Raw genomic sequence first — 20305 nt, 5'->3', positions numbered from 1 at the left:
CTCCCAAAGTGCTGGTATTACAGGCGTGAGCCATCGCACCTGACCTTATTTTATGAATTTTCTACCATTAACTTGTATTATTACTTCTATTACCAGCATAATTAACTTATTATTTTAGTAAACATCCCAGGTACTTTCTCAAAGGCGACTACCCAAATTTGAAATATGTACAATGATTAACTCCTTCCATTTTCAACATCAGGAGAACAGAGGTAATAACTACTTCATTACGTTTATTTTTCAGAGATAGTTTTCATTTATTTCCACTTCATGTTTCCCCCTCTTTCATGCTGCCATGAAACACAAACTCTTCTCATTAAAAAAAATGCTTAGCTGGCTTTTGGAACATAATTCTTTCATTAGTGGTAAGTGATCCTTTGGAAGGTTTTAGCTATGTTTTAATTTTTCTAATTTCTTTTGCAGATAAATTATTTTTTAGTAAAATCATTTGTAGCCATTCGTGTTGATACGATTACTCGTGGCTCCTATTACCATTTTTTTTTCTGGGAAATGAGGGTATTCTCTCTAGTTCATAAAATTTACTCTCCTTCAGAAAAAGAAGAAGAAGTAAATGGAGAAGGATGAGAGGATCAAAGAGACCCCAACCCATTCATTAATTTCACTCATTCTTTTATAAGGCTGCATAATACTCCACTCAGACACCATTTGATATAGCTACTCCTCTATTGATGGCTACTTATTTCATTTCCAATCTTTTTTTTTTTTTTTTTGACGGAGTCTCGCTCTGTCGTCCAGGCTGGAATGCAGTGGCGTGATCTCAGCTCACTGCAACCTCTGCCTCCCGGGTTCAAGTGATTCTTGTGCCTCAGCCTCCTTAGCAGCTGGGATTACAAATGCCTGCCACCACAACTGGCTAATTTTTCTATTTTTGTAGAGACGTATTTCGCCATGTTGGCCAGGCTGGTCTCGAACTCCTGACCTCAGGTGATCCATCCACCTTGGCCTCCGGAAGTGCTGGGATTCCAGCGTGAGCCACCCCGCCATTTCCAATGTTTTTGTAATTATAAACACTGCCACAATGAACATACTTGTGCACATGTAAATCCTAAGAAATGAAACTGCCGGGTTCAAGAATATGCACAATTGGCCGGGTGTGGTGGCTCACACTTGTAATCCCAGCACTTTGGGGAGGCCGAGGGGGGGCGGATCACAAGGTCAGGAGATTGAGACCATCCTGGCCAACATGGTGAAACCCTGTCTCTACAAAAAATATAAAAATTAGCCGGGTATGGTGGTGCATGCCTGTAGTCCCAGCTACTCGGGAGGCTGAGGCAGGAGAATTGCTTGAACCTGGGAGGCGGAGGTTGTAGTGATGTGAGATCGCGCTAGTACACTCCAGCCTGGCGACAGAGCAAGACATCGTCTCATTAAAAAAAGAAAAAAAAAAGTATGCACAATTAAACTTTATTTTATTTATTTATTTATTAGTTTATTTATTTTTTGAGACAGTCTCATTTTCTTGCCAGGTTAGAGTGCAGTGGCGCGATCTCTGTTCACTGCAACCTCCGCCTCCCTGGTTCAAGCGATTCTCCTGCCTCAGCCTCCTGAGTAGCTGGGAATACAGGCATGCACCACCATGCCCAGCTAATTTTTGTATTTTTAGTAGAGATGGGGTTTCACCATGTTGGCCAGGATAGTCTCGATCTCCTGACCTCATGATCCGCCTGTCTCGGCCTCCCAAAGTGCTGGGATTACAGGCGTGAGCCACCGCACCCAGCCACAATTAAACTTTGATACTAACAATTTACCCTCCAAAGTGACCATACCAATTTATACCCCCACCAGCCTTGCTAAAAATATTCTAAGATATTAATTTTATGGATAATAAAACATCCACTGAGACTTCTGAAAAACTTCATATTCAACTCATGTACTTACCCATAGGTTCCTTAATAACACCATAATAATCTGGTGCATCATTAGGGTCTACTGGTTCAAGGAAAGGCCAGGCCATCTTATGGGCCTATAATGAAAAAGTAGCATCATTATTGTCAGTGAAAACACTAATTCCATTTAAGTTTCCCGGGTGAGTTACTACATCAATGAACCCAAAAGTGAGTTTTAAATTTGATACATGAAATATTTTATATTAAGTGATTTCTGCTCTAGTAATAGTTACCTAAGATGAGCTTCTTCTACAATAATGGTACTCAAAGGCTGGTCAGAAGACTTTGTGTTGGGAATGGAGCACAAGCTTAGAAGTCACAAAATCAGTATTCTGGGCCCTACATGATGAGCTGTCACTGAGTGATGCTGGCATTGCAATCGCTTCTGTCAACAGGTGGGATGGGTTCAAAGTGTGGAATCATTACCACAGCTGGTTAATGATGAGGTAGCAGAGACGTGATGTTAAATAACATTCAAGCACACATTGAGACTATGATTCTCTTTTTAGTTACTTCAATTCTTGTGATTATGATAACGACAGGAGAAAGTTTCAATCCAGTGCACTATATCCTTTTATTTCCCCCCACTTTTTTGAGACAGGGTCTCGCTCTGTCATTCAGGCTGGAGTCGAGTGGCGTGATCATAGCTCACTGTAACCTCCTGTGCTCAAGTGATCCTCTCACCTCAGCCTCCCAAGTAGCTGGGATTACAAGTGCGTGCCAACATGTGCAGCTCATTTTTTTTTAATGTTTTGTAGAGGTGGGGGTCTCACTTTGTTGCCCAGGTTGGTCTCTAACTCTTCAACTCAAGTGATCCTCCTGCCCTGGCCTCCCAAAGTGTTGGGATTATAGATGTGAGCAACCACACTGGCTTTCTATGTCTTCAGTACATCTGTATCACTTGATAATCCTGCAAACCATCCCTATCCTGTTATTCTTTTTGTTCTGAGATGGAGTCTCACACTGTCACCTGGGCTAGAGTGCCGTGGCTCAATCTTGGCTCACTGCAACCTCTGCCTCCTGGGTTCAAGAGATTCTCCTGCCTCAGCCTCCTTAGTAGCTGGGATTACAGGTGTGCACCACCGCACCTGGCTGATTTTTTAAAAATTTTTTTGTAGAGATGGGGTCTCACTTTGCTGCCCAGGTTGGTCTCTAACTCATCGACTCAAGTGATCCTCCTGCCTTGGCCTCCCACAGTGCTGGGATTATAGGTGTGAGCAACCACACTGGCTTTCTATGTCTTCAATATATCTCTATCACTTGCTAATCCTGCAAACCATCTCGATCCTGTTTTTCTTTTTTTTCTGAGACAGAGTCTCACACTGTCACCTGGGCTAGAGTGCCGTGGCTCGATCTTGGCTCACTGCAACCTCCGCCTCCCGGGTTCAAGCTATTCTCCTACCTCAGCCTCCCTAGTAGCTGGGATTACTGGTGCGCCCCACCGCACCTAGCTAATTTTTTGTATTTTTAGTAGAGAGATGCGGTTTCATCCTTTTGGCCAGTCTGGTCTCGAACTCCTGACCTTGTGATCCGCCCGCCTCAGCCTCCCCAAGTGCTGGGATTACAGGTGTTAGCCACCACGCCCAGTCCCCTTTTTGTTTTTCATAAGGAAAAGAATAACTATAATCTTTTTTTTTTTTTTTTTGAGATGGAGTCTCACATTCTCGCCCAGGTTGGAGTGCAGTGGCGCCATCTCGGCTCACTGCAAGCTCTGCCTCCCGGGTTCATGCCATTCTCCTGCCTCAACCTCCGGAGTAGCTAGGACTACAGGTGCCCGCCACCACGCCCAGCTAATTTTTTGTATTTTTAGTAGAGACGGGGTTTCACCGTGTTAGCCAGGATGGTCTGATCTCCTGACCTTGTGATCCGCCCACCTTGGCCTCCCAAAGTGCTGGGATTACAGGCATGAGCCACCATGCCCGGCCAAGAATAACTATAATCTAATCATACTGCTTCTCAATCCATGGGGGTGAGAGGAAGTCTCCTTAAAAATAAAATGTATAAAGAAGTGAGTCATGTTAACACTCTTGTGAGTGTGAGATAAGCTGACGTGATGTGGGGATATGGTAAAGCTCATGGCACTGGTACGGAAGGACTGCAGTTTGTTAGGCACTTCACTAGACTAGCTGGGAGTCAGTAAATAATCATTCTGAGATTGGAAACTTGAAATCCTAGAAATGCTTCCAAAATTATGCTGGCTGATTTCATTTTGAAATGCTGCACACAGAGGGGTCTCACCTGTAAGGAACGGAGCACCCTCTTCAACCCCTCATAATCCTTCTCTGTTAGTGGCGTGAGCACTGTCATGGCATCCTCTGTTGACTGGCACTGTGGACAGACATACTCATCAATGAGCTCTGCCTCACTTTGCAAGATGCCAACGCAGCGCCCATGGTACCAATTCTGACACCGATCACAGCCAATATAAAATCTGCAAGATCCGAAATGGAAATGTGAGTTCAAAACAGATGGGATGATGTTACTTATAATAAAGCATGCACCTGAAAATTTGCTAAACCCTGGGATATAAAATAGTTTTAGTATTATGGTTTTAATACTTTCAAGATTGACATTCCAGTTCATTAATTTAGTATTTTTGATGTTAAGAACAAGCAGTAAAAAAATTTATAAGAACACTGTGTAATACTGGAGAACCAATTTAAAGATAAATATGAAACATTCAATTGATTTTAAAGCTGAAAACAAAGCCAAAAATCTTTCAACTAGTACTGTACCATATGGGTGTTCAAAATCCTATAAGCTAATAACAGAGTCTCAGAGCTTGTACCCAAATTAGTGTTTTTCTAACCTACAATAAAGCACCATTTCAAACACTGATAAAGTCCAAACAAGTCAGGCTATTTTAATCTCATTAATTTCTATGTTACATATTGAAGAATCAAATCTACCATTAAACCACATTTTCCCCAATGTGTCTCAAACATTCACTATGAAGCAAGATAAATTTTGAAGGGTAGGTAAAAAGGGAAAAAGAGAAAAATGAAAAGGAATTTGTAATGTAAGTGTATAATAAATGTAGAAAAAAAATCTGCTTTTTATTTTAAAATAAATAAGTAACCAGTCAGAGCAATTTGGCTTCCTAAATTATTAAATATGATGCTCTTATCAGAACTCACTGTGACTCATCATAAGGTGTTCTGCAGATACAGTACAATTCCTCACTGCTGCCCTCTTGTGCCCGTTTACAATCATTACAGATGTACACATCCATTTTCTTAGCCTCCTTTTCTGTGATGCCAACACATTCTCCATGATACCAGTTAGTACAAAGATCACAGCCAATATAGAACCTAAAAGTATTCACAATGAAAATGACAATGTAATTGTCATTTTGAGCTGCATGGTACTTAAATCTGTCTTCCCTGCCTTGATTCACTTTTTTACAGTGTAACTTCCTGCAATGAGTCAGCTAAACATTTCTGAATCCAACCATTCTACCCCTGGCAAACTCCAGTATCTGATGCTCTATCACATGTGGAAACATAAAGTCACTCACATCAGTTTCAACAAGTACACTGCTTAGTGAAATATGGGTCTTTAAAAACATACTGGAATTTGAAAAAAGAAACAACACATTGATGGTAATGTCTTCCTCTGAATGAATGTGTGTAAAACTGTAACAGGCACAAAAACCAAAGCCAAAGAATCAAAGACTTACATCTGTCAAACCTATTCCACAGAAGCCATTTCAATATCAGGGCTATTTCTTAGATAGGTTTGAAAATGTATCTCACAATTTAAATTTGAAAACAAAGCAAAGCGCAAACACCAAGTAGAAGTTACACTACAAGGAACATGCAGGTCAGCCAGGTGTAGAAGATAAATGGTCAAAATATGATATGAAGAAGAAAACTAAGAAAGTACATAGAGCAATTCAATCTCTACCAGGTTTTCTGAATAAACATTGGAATTTAATCGAATTAAAAATAACCTCTCATAATGGAATATGGCACGGGCCAGTTTTCCTGTTAAAATAATGTTTGTGACAATGTGGGCAGTGGCCTGGCTAACTAACGGGCAGGGAACGTGGAAGGAGATGCTTCAGTTCAACACCGGGGACAAGGTGTGGAGAATGATGCAAGGATAGTTATCCAAAGCCTGTGAGGGTCTACACTGCTTGGCAAGGGGGAGCTGTGTAAATGTGTGATTGTGGAGAGCAGAGTGGCCTCTGTAACAAAAGACCTAATGACAAAAGGAAAAGTAAATGTAACGAACGCTTACACAGTGTGTCTATAAGTGTTGATAGGCACTGTGTAGGAACACCATGTCAAAGTCATAGTGAGAATTACCATGAATCACAGGGAACCAGACTGGCCTTGCTGATACCATTGGCACTCCTAGCTCTACCAAGGCATTTCTTGGTAGATTCACCTAGAGGAATGGAAGTCGTCCTCAAGCTTCAAATTGACCTGCTTCATGAATGTGAAGGAATAATATATGGTTATGTAGTTTATCCTGTTACCACTAACTGTTTTCTTTTTTTCTTTTGTCTCGCTGTATAGCCCAGGCTGCAGAGCAGGGGCAGGATCACGGCCCCCTGCAGCCTGGACCTCCCAGGCTCATGTGATCCTCCCACCTCAGCCTCCCGAGTAGCTGGGGCTATAGGCATGCGCCACCAGGCCCGGCTTTTTTTCTTTTTTTCTTTTTTTGACAGAGCTTTGCTCTGTCTCCCAGGCTGGAGTACAGTGGCATGATCTCGGCTCACTGCAACCTCAGTCTCCCGGGTTCAAGCGATTCTCCTGACTCGGCCTCCCGAGTAGCTGGGATTACAGGTGTGTGCCACCACATCTGGCTAATTTTTGCATTTTTAGTAGAGACGGGGTTTTGCCATGTTGGCCAGGCTGATCTCGAACTCCTCACCTCAGCTGATCCGTCCACCTCGGCCTCCCAAAGTGTTGGGATTACAGGCATTAGCCACCACGCCTGGCCAATTTTTTGTACAGACGGGGTCTCCCTATGTTGCCCAGACTGGTCTCAAACACCTGGGCTCAAGTGATCCTCCCACTTCGGCCTCCCAAAGTGCTGAGATTACAGGTATGAGCCACGGTGCCCAGCACTTTTTTCTTTTGAACTATGACTCTCACATGATTTTCACTGCCACAGGTGGGGGTCCTCTGAGATAGTTTGTGTGTTATCTCCACAGGGTGATAGGCTGTGTTCTGGAAGGATGTTCAAGACTTGAATTTCAGTTTTCAGTCACTCTCACTGGATTCCCAAACCAGCCTAGTTTGGGACAAGAGATTACGAAACACTCCTTAGAAACACTAACTCATCTCAACTATAATAGGGAGTGAATGAACCTGGTATACTAAAGTGTTAATAATGACAAAATGAAAAATATAAAATAACACAAAATAATGAGGCAATCTCGATGGAATGGGCACATGTATCTGTGTGCCTCATTTTATGCAATGTAGGTATTTCAAAGAAGTTGTGTGTGAAATCAATTTCTGTGATCTGAATACTCTAAACAGGCCAAAGAAGCCTTGTTATTTAAAGAAATTCTGTAAACAAATCTTTTTAACTGAAAAAGTAAGGAAACTCCTGTTTCAGAAATCATTTAGTATATTTTGCTTAAAGTGAGGCACACTTGTATTAAACTAAAGTAAAAAAAAATCAGTGAATCACGTTCTACAGTTTACATTATGTATAATTTCCAATGAGATAAGATAATAAAAAGTGAAGATGCCTAAATTGATTTGTTTAATTCAGCACACAGCTCAATCTGCCAACAAAGAGTTTTCATTTGGCATTTGCAAACAGATTATCATTTAGATAGCACCACCAAAGCAGCTTCAATGTTGCAATTTGAACATCATTAAAGGGACCACAATTTTATTTTAGGAATCAATTAGGTATCCACTTAAGGTAGGCATTAAGCATTCCTAATTCTAATTAATTGATTCTAAATGATCAGTTTTTAAAGCACAATCAGACTTTTTGGTCCTGTAAAAAGTATGGTGGTTAACTGTGGCTTTAAAAAGCTGGACTACATTTTAATGTTCAAAGTAGAAGTTAAATATTTTGTAAAATGATAGTAATGACCAAAAAAATGAAACTACATTTACGGTTTAGTGCCTCTATAATCTTGTTTATATCACCAAATACAAGTCACAACTGTCAAAAACAGCTTCCAGCTGCCAAACTGTTGGACGTTATGCTTGAGGAATGGGGGAAAGGAACACTTTTTGTATTTTTCTGGCTTTTGTCTCTGATAAGAAAGTGGAAACTTTGACAAAAATATGAGTTGCAGTATTTTAATACAAAAAAACAACTGCTTAAAATAAAACAATTAAGAAACCGAACCACTCAAATTCAAAACCTCTGACCATTCATGTTCAAATGGTTTCCAGGATTTCATGTATTCGCAGGGCTTTGAACAGATCCCAGAAAGGATGGCTCTCCATTTTGGGCAACAGTAATACACCTCCTTCTCCAGACATCAATTACTCACTGATTTGGAGTTAATTCAGAGGGAAGAAGAGAAAGCAAAGGAGCAACAGAAAGCTTGTTTTTGACAGAAAAGAATATAACAAAGGACAATCACAAACACGTGAAATAGCAAATTTTACTTTACTAGCGTCAATGGTAAGAATATCACATGCAAGACCATGGATGAAACATTACTCTTAAATTTAATATTTTCATGTATATCACTCCCAAAATATTCATTTTCTTCAAAATCCAATTTAATAGCTAAACTTTCAAGACAAAAAACTAGAGCTCAAAAAGATCTACTCACTTAGATTCATCATAAGGCGTTTTACAGATACAGTAAAGCTTTGTGTCCTTCTTAGTTTCCTTTGAGGTAGTAGAGATCATTTTCTTTTTCTTGGACTTTGAGCTGGAGTCTTTTTCCTCTTCCCGCTTCCTCTTCTGGGAAGCAGCAGGTAAGGTGGGCGTGGACAGAAGGCCTGTGTGTTGCACAGCAGGTGGAGGGGGAGGTGAAGGTGGAGGGGCTGGAGGGGCTGGTGTCACTGGGGGGCAGGGTGCAGCCACTGCTGTGGCCTGAGCCACCTGCATCAGGTCTTTTTCTTTCTTAATTTTCAGGTCTCTCTTCAGCTCTTCCTGTTGTCAATTAAAGACAATACAAGACTATCATTAGAGTCATGTAAATGTGTGATCTGGCCAGAAGATGGTACACTACCCACTCTTGTCAAAGTAGCTCCACAGTTCAGCCTAACATGAGAGTTTTAGTTAGTTGCAAACAAGAGTTTTCTTATATCTTAAACCCAACTAAGACAACTAGAAACAAAATGAAGACTATGTAAGAACAACTAGAAAGCTGCTAGTTATCTTCAAAGGAGAGCTGACTGAAAGATGAGCCAAGTGGCTAGGAAGAGCGTCCCTCCCGGCTTGCCCCTGTCCCATCTGGGCTCTTTCTGTGGTTGCTCAGAAGGTGATTTCAAGCATCCTCTCTCACTGGCTGCTTTCTTCTAGTTGCTCTTGCTCTCTGTCCTTACAGTGAGACTGGACACGAACTGGCCTTGAGACTCAAAATGTGGTCTGACCAGCATAAAGCAGAAAAGAGGCAGATTTGCCTTATTTATTATGATGCTCCTATGTCTAGAATTTCAGACTGCAGGGAGAGTAGTGCAACATAACGCACTATTTTCTTTTTTTAAAAGATAACTTTCTTTTCATATATATATTTTTTGAGATGCAGTTTCGCTCTTGTCAATGGTGCAATCTCAGCTCACTGCAACTTATGTCTCCTGGGTTCAGGCGATTCTCCTGCCTCAGCCTCCCAAGTAGCTGGGATTACAGGCATGCAACACCACACCCAGCTAATTTTTTTGTATTTTTAGTAGAAACGGGGTTTCGCCATGTTGGCCAGGCTGGTCTCAAACTCCTGACCTCAGGTGATCCACCCGCCTCGGCCTCCCAAAGTGCTTTGTTGCCCAGGCTGGAGTGCAGTGGCACAATCTCAGCTCACTCCAACCTCTCCACCTCCTGGGTTCAAGTGATTCTCCTGCCTCAGCCTCCCAACTAGCTAGGATTACAGGCACCCGCCACCACACCCAGCTGATTTTTTGTATTTTTAGTAGGGACAGAGTTTCATTATGTTGGCTAGGCTGGTGTTGAACTCCTGACCTCAGGCAATCCACCCACCTTAGACTTCCAAAGTCCTGGGATTACAGGTGTGAGCCACACTGCCTGGCCCCTTTTCATATATTTTTTAAAAAGTTTTAATGAGCAGTGAGGACAACCAGAGGTCACTTTCATCGCCATCTTGATTTTGGCCGGCTTCTTTACTGTACTCTGTTTTTTCTTTTTGAGAGTGGGTCTCACTCTGTCACCCAGGCTAGAGTGCAGTGGCACAGTCTGGGCTCACTGTACCCTTCACCTCCCAGGCTCAAGTGATCCTCCCACCTCAGCCTCCCAAGTACCTAGCTAGGACCACAGGCACGTGCCACCAAACTCAGCTAATTTTTGTATTTTTGGTAGAGATGGGGTTTCACCATGTTGGCCAGGCTGGTCTCGAACTCCTGACCTCAAGTGACCCGCCTCGGCCTTCCAAAGTGTTGGGATTACAGGCGTGAGCCTCTGTGTCTGGCCAACATACTACTTCCTCAATATGCATTTACCATACTTTTTAAGCACACCTCTTCTGCTATCTAGTGGGACAACTTACTCTTGGAAATGATCAAAGCAAACCTTATTACCCTAGGAACAAACCCATTGTGATTGGCATCCACAAACAAACTTGGTGTAAAGAAATCATAGCTATGACCAAGAGTATTTCTTATGTGGAGACAGTGTCTCACTTTGTCACCCTGCCTGGACTGCAGTGACATAAACACGGCTTGCTGTAGCCTTGACCTGCCAGGCTCAAGTGATCCTCCCACCTCAACCCCTTCAAGGAGCTACAGGTGCTCACTACCATGCCCAGCTAATTTTTTTGAGGAGATGGAGTCTTGCTGTGTTGTCCAGGTAACTGAACTCCTAAGCTCAAGTGATCTGCCTGCCTGGGCCTCCCTAAGTGCTGGGATGACAGGTATGAGCCACTTACACCTGGCCATAAGAATATTTCTTAAAATCTGACTTAAAATTTTTTTAAAAAATACTTTTAGAGACAGGGTTTCACCATGTAGGCTAGGCTGGTCTTCAATTCCTACCCTCAGGTGATCCGCCCACCTTGGCCTCCCAAAGTGCTTGGATTACAGGTGTGAGCCACTTTGGCCAAAATCCGACACATTTATAAATTTCTACAATAATTTAAAGTACCAAAAATATTCCCAAAACACTTCATCATGATTTATAGTCTCTCAGGAAAATAAATTAGCCCACGTTTCCTTTTTTTTTTTTATTTTTTTATTTTTTTGAGACGGAGTTTCACTCTTGTTGCCCAGGCTGGAGTGCAATGGCGTGATCTCGGCTCACAGCAACCTCTGCCTCCTGGGTTCAAGTGATTCACCTGCCTCAGCCTCCTGAGTAGCTGGGATTACAGGCATGCGCCACCACGCCTGGCTAATTTTTGTATTTTTAGTAGAGACGGGGTTTCTCCATGTTGGTCAGGCTGGTCTCGAACTCCGGACCTCAGGTGATCCACCCGCCTCAGCCTCCCAAAGTGCTGGGATTACAGGCGTGAGCCACCGTGCCGGGCATGTTTCCTTTAAAGAGCTTTTTTCTGGTTTATTTTTTGAGACGGAGTCTCGCTCTATCTCCCAGGCTGGAGTGCAGCGGTGCGATCTCAGCTCACTGCAAGCTCCGCCTCCTGGGTTCATGCCATTCTCCTGCCTCAGCTTACCGAGTAGCTGGGGCTACATGCGCCCGCCACCACACTCGGCTAATTTTTTTGTATTTTTAGTAGAGATGGGGTTTCACCATGTTAGCCAGGATGGTTTTGATCTCCTGACCTCGTGATCTGCCTTCCTCGGCCTCCCAAAGTGCTGTGATTACAGGCGTAAGCCACTGTGCCTGACCGTTTTTTTTTTTTTTTTTTTTAAGTAGAACTGAATTAATTTTATTTTTCCTTCTTTAAAAAAAATTGGTTCAGGACAGTGGCTCACACCTGTAATCCCAGCACTCTGGGAGGCTGAAGCTGGAAGATCGCTTGAGTCCAGGAGGTCAAGACGAGCCTGGCCAACGTGGCGAAACACCATCTCTACTAAAAATACAAAAATCAGCCAGGTGTGGTGGCACATGCCTATAGTGCCAGCTACTTGGAAGGCTGAGGTGGGAGGCTCCCTTAAGCCTGGGAGGTCAAGACTTCAGTGAGCTATGATGGCACCACTGTGCTCCAACATAGGTGACAAAGTGAGACCCTGTCTTTACAGGCGTGTATCATAACACCCAGAGAATTCTTTTTTGTAGAAACAGGGTTTTGCCATGTTGCCCAGGCTGGTCTCAAAATCCTCGCCTCAACTGATCCACCCGCCTCAGCCTTCTAGAGTGCTTGGATTACAGGCCATGAGCCACAGCTCTCCTGGCCTATAAATGATAATTTAAGTGAATCTCTGAAGCTACGGTTTTTTGTTTCGAGATGGAGTCTCATTCCGTCATGCAGTGGTGTCATCTCGGCTCACTGCAACCTCTGCCTTCAGGATTCAAGTGATTCTCCTCCCTCAGCCTCCCAAGTAGCTGGGATTACATGCGCCCGCCACCATGTCTGGCTAATTTTTGCATTTTTAGTAGAGACAGGATTTCGCCCTGTTAGCCAGGCTGGTCTCAAACTCCTGAGCTCAAGTGGTCCTCCAGCCTTAGCCTCCCAAAGTGCTACGATTACAGGCATGAGCCACCGTGCCCGGCCTCTGAAGCTACAGTTTTAAGATTCTAAAGCAGAGACTTCATGTAGATGTCTATGAAAAGCCAAAAACAAAAAACTCACAGGAAAACCTGATTCCCCCTGCCAAAATTTCAAGGATTTGCCTAAAGATAAGGTCCATTTGTACCTGAAATAGAGTTTGCTGTGCCCCTTTTTTGCAGGGTCACCCATCCCTATGCACCAATTACACTAGTAACAATAATTACATGAGTACCTCAGGAAGCTTTTTTTTTTTTTTTGAGACAGAGTCTGGCTCTGTCGCCCAGGCTGGAGTGCAGTGGCGCTATCTCGGCTCACTGCAAGCTCTGCCTCCCGGGTTCATGCCATTCTCTTGCCTCAGCCTCCCGAGTAGCGCCCACCACCATGCCTGGCTAATTTTTGTATTTTTTTTTAGTAGTGACTGGGTTTCACCATGTTAGCCAGGATAGTCTCAATCTCCTGACCTCGTGATCCGCCCGCCTCGGCCTCCCAAAGTGCTAGGATTACAGGCATGAGACACCGTACCCAGCCAAAGCTTTTAAACATATCACAAATATTTTACTAAATAAACCTGAATGGCCCTGGTTTAATGAATCTGTTTCTGTCTATAGAGTATCTGGTCTTACAAAGTCAAAAGAGAAGTCAGGTGACAAATTATTCAACAGCCCTTCTCTATTTATAGAGAGAGACTGAACTTCTTCCTAGGTTAGAAAGAAAACCTTGAGTTTCATCTCCTAGTTCATATGTTTATAACATCATGGGACGGATTTTGGGAAAACCAAGATTGTATAGTGGGCACACACTTTGATCTTCCCTCTCCCTTCAAAAACATACAAATGAGAATAAAATATAAAAAAGAGAAACTGAGAAGAAATAGTCACGCTTAAATAAGTTACAACAATCTCAATGGAATAGAGACACAAAACTGTGAGCAGGACTAAAACTGCAGGCCTGCTAGGCTCCAGATTCAGAAGGAAGAAGAGGTGGCCGAACACTAACATTAGGGTTTCTGGGGGGTAAGGGAGACTAACATGCTGTGTGTGAGGCAGTGATAAGAGCCGGCTCCCTGTTGGAAGTTAAGGGTTGACTGGGCTCCACTGGGCTTTGGGAGAGAAAACAAAAACAAAACTCCTCTCACTCAAAATAAGCTTGCAAAACTTAAATGTTTGAAAAGGAAAACATGTAATATGAAAAAAAGACAACCAGGGCCGAGTACGGTGGCTCATGCCTGTAATCCCAGCACTTTGGGAGGTCGAGGCAAGAGGATCACTCGCTTGAGCCCAGGATTCTGAGACCAACCTGGGCAACATGGCAAAAACTTGTCTCTACAAAAAAACGACAACAACAATAACAACAAAAAACACCCCAAAATTAGCCAGACAGGGTGGCATGGCATTCGCTCGTAGTCCCAGCTGCTTGGGAGGCTGAGGCGGAAGGACTGACTGATCTGGGTAGGTGGAAGCTGTGGTGTGCTGTGATTGCACCGCTGCACTCCCGCTGCACTCCCGCCTGGGCAACAGAACAAGGCCCTGCTTCTCAAAAAAAAAAAAAAAAAGAAAGAAAGAAAAGAAAAGAAAAAGAAAAAAGATAAAAAAGCCAATAAAATCAATGGTCTAATCTGAATTCACTCCAAATGAAATTATACAGCCGGGCACAGTGGCTCACAGCTGTAATCCCAGCACTTTGGGAGGCTGAGGTGGGTGGATAACCTGAGGTCAGGAGTTCGAGACCAGCCTGGCAAACATGATGAAATCCCATCTCTCCGAATAATACACAAAAAAATTAGCTGGGCATGGTGGTGCACGCCTGTAATCCCAGCTACTCGGGAGGCTGAGGCAGGAGAATTGCTTCAACCTGGGAGGTGGAGATTGCAGTGAGCCGAGATCGTGCTATTGCACTCCAGCCTGGGCAATAAGAGCAAAACTCTTTCTCCAAAAAAAAAAAAAAAAAAATTATAGAACAATTTGACGGGCCGGGCATGGTGGCTCACGCCTGTAATCCTAGCACTTTGGGAGGCTACAGTGGGTGGATCACCTGAGGTCAGGGGTTTGAAATCAGGCTGGCCAACATGGCAAAACCCTATCTCTTCAAAAAACAAAAAAACAAAAATTAGCCGAGTGCAGTGGTGGGCACCTGTAATCCCAGCTACTTGGGAGGCTGAGGCAGGAGAATCGCTTGAAACTGGGAGGAGGAGGTTGCAGGAGCCGAGATCGCGCCATTGCAGTCCAGCCTGGGTGACAGAGTAAGACTCCGTCTCAAAAAAAAAAAAAAAAAAAAAAAAAGGCCAGGCGCGGTGGCTCACGCCTGTAATCCCAACGCTTTGGGAGGCCAAAGTGGGTGGACCACAAGGTCAGGAGATCGAGACCATCCTGGCTAACATGGTGAAACCCCGTCTCTACTAAAAATACAAAAAACTAGCCAGGCGTTGCAGCCTGCGCCTGTAGTCCCAGCTACTCGGGAAGCTGAGGCAGGAGACTGGCGTGAACCCGGGGAGACGGAGCTTGCAGTGAGCCGAGATCGTGCCACTGCACTCCAGCCTGGGCGACAGAGCAAGACTCTATCTCAAAAAAAAAAAAGGAAAAAAAAGTAAAGAATAATTTGACAAAAACTTTATTGATATATTCAAAGATGTAATGAAGGTATAAGCTTTATTAAAAACAAATTATTTTATCAAAAAGACTAGCACAGGGGGAAAGAGGAGGAACAAGAAGGTGGCACACGGGATTGTTAGGGCAGTGTAACTATTATGAATGATACTGTGATGATGAATACGTTACATTAGGGATTTGCCAAGCCCACAGATCACGAGGAGTGAACCTTAATGTAAACTATGGACTTTCGTTAATAATAATAATAATCACTATTGGCTCATTAATTCTAACAAATGTGCCATGCTAACATTAATAGGGGAAATTGTGTGTGGGTGGGGGAGGAATAATATGGGAACTGTACGTTCTGCACATAAAACTGCTCTAAAAAATTAAGCCTATTGGCTGGGCGTGGTGGCTCACGCCTGGAATCCCAGCACTTTGGGAGGCCGAGGAGGGAGGATCACTTGAGGTCAGGAGTTCAAGACCAGCTTGGCTAACATGGTGAAACCCCATCTCTACTGAAAATAGAAAAAAAGCTGGGCGTGGTAGCAGGTGTCTGTAATCCCAGATGCTCAGGAGGCTGAGGCAGGAGAATTGCTTGAACCCAGCAGGCAGAGGTTGCAGTGAACGGAGATGGCCCTACACGCTCCAGCCTGAACAACAGAGCAAGACTCCATTTCCAAAAAAAAAAAAAAAAAAATAAGCCCATTAAAAAAAAGAGGCAGAAATAAGAACAGGCAGATCTAAGGAAGCAATCACATATCTTATAAAAAGAAAATTAAAATTTATTTTTAAAATATGCCAGTTTCAAATATACATATTTGAAACTTTAGCAGAGACGGGGATTCACCATGTTGGACAGGCTGGTCTCAAACTCAAAGCAAATTACCTTAGCAATAATTTTTTTTTTTTTTTTTTTTTTGAGACAGAGTCTCATTCTGTCGCCCAGGCTGGAATGCAGTGGCATGATCTCGGGTCACTGCAACCTCCACCTTCTGGGTTCAAGTGATTCTCCTGCCTGATCCTCCTGAGTAGCTGGAACTACAGTTGTGCACCACCATGCCCAGCTAATTTTTGTATTTTTGTAGAGATGGGGTTTCGCCGTGTCAGCCAGGCTGGTCTCGAACTCCTGGCCTCATGTGATTTACCTGCCTTGGCTCCCAAGGTGCTGGGATTACAGGCATGAACCACTGCACCTGGCTCCTCCTTTCTCAAAGTATAACTTTTCTTCCTCGTTAGATTGTTTCTGTATAAAACAGGTTTATATATGAATACATACATTAAAGTAATATATACAAGATATATTCTAAAGTTGTTTAAAAATGATTGTCTTTGGGGGTTAGATTTAGAGATCATTTTCATTTGTTGGCTTTGAAGGGCAACTGACCAACTTTTTTATACATAAAGGATATAAACTACAACTATTTTCCCACTCTGTGTAGAATGTGGAACGGAAACAGTGTGTGGCACACCTTAAATGATGCTAAACTTCTACAGTGTGTAAACTGGCTTGTTCAAGAGGCCAAAGTGCTTCTGTTGAGAAACACTGATGACCAATCTCCTCTTTGTGGTCCTGTGATACTGTGAAATATATATTTGATCTTCCTCCCTGTTTCCCAGCATACAATTCCTAAAACCCTCAGAATCTGCAAAATAAGATTTTTTTTTAATGCTAACGATTGACTGATGGCTGGAGGCTCCTAGAGAGCCTCAGGATTGGGGCTGATTCTCAGGGCTTTCAGCGCCACCTCCCAACCTCTGAGAAAAAGAGAGAGAGAGAGGCTGAAGGTTAAGCTGACCACCAACAGCCAATGATGTAATCATTAATGACTATGTAATGAAGCTTCCATAAAAACCCAAATTGAGGCTGGGCACAGTGGCTCATGCCTGTAATCCCAGGACTTTGGGAGACTAAGGCGGGTGGATTACTTGAGGCCAGGAGTTCGAGACCAGCCTGACCAACATGGTGAAACACCCTCTCTACTAAAATACAAAAAATTAGCCAGGCATGGTGGCACATGCCTGTAATCTCAGCAACTCGGGAGGCTGAGGAAGAAGAATCACTTAAACCTGGGAGGCAGGTTCAATGTTTATCTTGTAACTGACTACGTTACTGAATTTTTTTTTTTTTTTATTGAGACCTAGTCTCACTCTGTCACCCAGGCTGGAGCGCAGTGGCATGATCTTAGTTCATTGCAACCTCTGCTCTAGGGTTCAAGTGATTCTCCTGCCTCAGCCTCCCAAGTAGCTGGGACTACAGGCACCCGCCAGCATGCCTGACTAATTTTTTTGTATTTTTAGTAGAGATGGGGTTTCACCATCTTGATCAGGATGGTCTCAAACTCCTGACCTCAAATGATCCGCTCGCCTCAGCCTCCCAAAGTGCTGGGATTACAGGTGTGGGCCACCGTGCCCAGCCTTGAATTATAAATTGTAATAATTATTTTCTTGGGGTTTTGATGTAATAATCATATCACACATAAAAACAATGTCTTCTTTCCTCAATTTTTTGTCTTTGTTTCTTTTGCTTGGCTTAACATATTTGCCAGAACTTCCAGAAATGCTAAATAATAACATTGATTGTTGGCATCACTGGGGTTTCTGGTTTCTGACTTTAACTGGAAGATCTCTAATGTTTCACAGATAGGTAGTATTATTAGTCTGGTTAATATTATCTTACTATTTCTCACCTTCTTTTTTTGGCGGTGGGGACGGGGAGACAGTCTCACTCTGTCGCCCAGGTTGGAGGGCAATGGCATGATTTCGCATCACTGCAACCTTCACCTGAGCTCAAGTGATCTGCCCGCCTCGGCCTCTCCAAAGTGCTGGGATTACAGGCATGAGCCACTGTGCCTGGTCTATTTCTCACCTTCTTAAAATGTTTAAGATATGTTATGAAATGTTTTTTTTTTTTTTTTTTTTTTTTGAGACAGTCTCATTCTGTTGCCCAGGTTGGAGTGCAGTGGTGCGATCTTGGCTCACTGCAACCTGTACCTTCCTGGTTCAAGCAATTCTCCCCACCTCAGACTCCTAACTAGCTGGGATTACAGGCACCTGCCACCATGCCTGGCTAATTTTTGTTTTTAGTAGAGACGGAGTTTCACCACGTTAGCCAGGCTGGTCTTGAACTGACCTCAGGTGATCCACCTGCCTCGGCCACCCAAAGTGCTGGGATTACAGGCGTGAGACACTGTGTCCGGCCTTGAAATGCTTGAGATAACCTACTTCTCTTTTAAAAAGCTGTGTAATTATGTGTAAATTATATATATACGTGTGTATATATATGTATATATGTATGTCTGCGTGTATGTATATATGTCTGTGTGTGTGTATATATATGTACGTATGTGTATATATATGTGTGTGTGTGTATATATATATATATATAAACAGATGTCTACTTTTTTTTTTTTTGAGACGGAGTCTCACTCTGCTGTCCAGGCTAGAGTGTAGTGGTGTGATCTCAGCTCACTGCAACCTCTGCCTCCCAGGTTCAAACGATTATCCTGCCTCAGCGTCCCAAGTAGCTGGGATTACAGGTGCCTGCCACCACGCCCAGCTAATTTTTGTATTTTTAGTAGAGACAGGGTTTCACCATGTTGGTCTGGCTGGTCTCGAACTCCTGACCTCGTGATCCACCCGCCTTGGCTTCCCAAAGTGCTGGGATTACAGGTGTGAGCCACCACACCCGGCCCTACTTTTTTTTTTTTTTTTTTTGAGACAGAGTCTCACTCTGTTCCCCAGGCTGGAGTGCAGTGGTGCGATCAAGGCTCACTGCAACCTCTGCCTTCCGGGTTCAAGTGATCATCCTGCCTTAGCCTCTCAAGTAGCTGGGACTACAGGCGTATGCCACCATGTTTGGCTAATTTTGTGTATTTTGTAGAGACAGGGTTTTGCCATGTTGCCTAGGCTGATCTTGAACTCCTGGGCTCAAACAATCTGCCTACCTTGGCTTCCCAAAGTGTTGGGATTACGGGCATGAACCACCACAGCCAGCCTACTTTCATTTTTTAATAAATTCCTCTAGAAAGCAGGTTAGCAATACCTACAGAATCGTTTACAAGTCAAGGAAGAAATTTTTTGTTTGTTTGTTTTGTTTATGAGACAAGGTTTTGCTCTGTTGCCCAGGCTGCAGTGCAGTGGTGCCATCAGGGCTGACTGCAGCTTCAACCTGCCAGGCTCAAGTGATCCTCCTGCCTCAGCCTCTCGAGTACCTGGGCTGTGTGCCACCACATCTGGCTAACTTTTTCATTTTGTGTAGGGATGAGGTCTTGCCATGTTGGCCAGGATGGTCTCGAACTTCTGGGCTCAAGTGATCTGCCTGTCTTGGCCTCCCCAGCTGCTGAAAGTATAGGAGTGAGCCACCTCATCCTGGTGCAATTTGTCTTATTTAATGGACTCATGTTATTTTTCATTCTTTCAACGTTACTTCACTGTCTCTGTACCTTTCTCATGAAGCTCTGCTCCTAATTACTTTTGGCTAGACTATGTCATAGACATGAAAAGCTCTTCTCAGAGTTTTTCAACAATTCAATCAACAAGTTCACCTCTCAGAGTTGCTAGTCTGGAGAATACAATATAACTACACATTTAGTTATAAAAGCTCTGACTTGTTTTGCAAGACACACGCTGCACTGCTTTTTACTCTATGTACACAAATGTAAGTTCTAGAAAACATACTGAAATTTTAAGCTTTATTAAAAAGGCAAGGGAAAAAAGCAGAACCTCAGATGTTAAACACTGGACACAGAAGAAAAGGACGTGCCCTCTTACCTGCACTTCAATTTGCAGATCCTTGTCCAGGAGTGCTCTCTTCTTCAGGATCTCGGCTCTGAGCTGCTCTTTGTGCTTGAAGAGCAGAGCTGACAGCTTAGTGGCATTCTGCTTGCTACGTTTCTGCTCCACACTCTCTTCACGCTTCCGTTTTTTTGCTGCCTGTTTTTCTTCTTTATCTATCTTATCCAAAATATACTTCATCACCTGGTTACAGACAATCATTCTAGAGAAAAATACACAACCTATGTAATGCTGGGCGTTTC

The 20305-nt window shown here is 43.3% G+C and overlaps 1 protein-coding gene across 27 annotated transcripts in view; it reads right to left on the bottom strand.

The window, feature by feature from the left end:
• Positions 1 to 20305, bottom strand: part of BPTF (bromodomain PHD finger transcription factor) — a 156866-nt gene that overhangs the window by 14103 nt on the left and 122458 nt on the right. For 18 of the 27 annotated variants that reach the window (XR_010153368.1, XM_054671499.2, XM_054671512.2 and 15 more), the window contains 5 exons: positions 20040 to 20265; positions 8671 to 8996; positions 5045 to 5218; positions 4146 to 4338; positions 1900 to 1984 (listed from right to left, as the gene is read on the bottom strand). Coding sequence is in view for 25 of the 27 variants with exons in the window: in XM_054671499.2 (XP_054527474.1) it covers positions 1900 to 1984; positions 4146 to 4338; positions 5045 to 5218; positions 8671 to 8996; positions 20040 to 20265 (1004 nt within the window). In the remaining 2 variants the exon portion in view is untranslated. The remainder of the gene's footprint in view (positions 1 to 1899; positions 1985 to 4145; positions 4339 to 5044; positions 5219 to 8670; positions 8997 to 20039; positions 20266 to 20305) is intronic. The other 9 variants (XM_054671503.2, XM_054671516.2, XM_054671510.2 and 6 more) reach the window with 2 other exon arrangements.

The sequence above is a fragment of the Pan troglodytes genome, chromosome 19, assembly GCF_028858775.2.
Source record: "Pan troglodytes isolate AG18354 chromosome 19, NHGRI_mPanTro3-v2.0_pri, whole genome shotgun sequence".
NCBI classification, from domain to species: domain Eukaryota; kingdom Metazoa; phylum Chordata; class Mammalia; order Primates; family Hominidae; genus Pan; species Pan troglodytes.
This window is presented reverse-complemented; position numbering and strand designations above follow the sequence as displayed.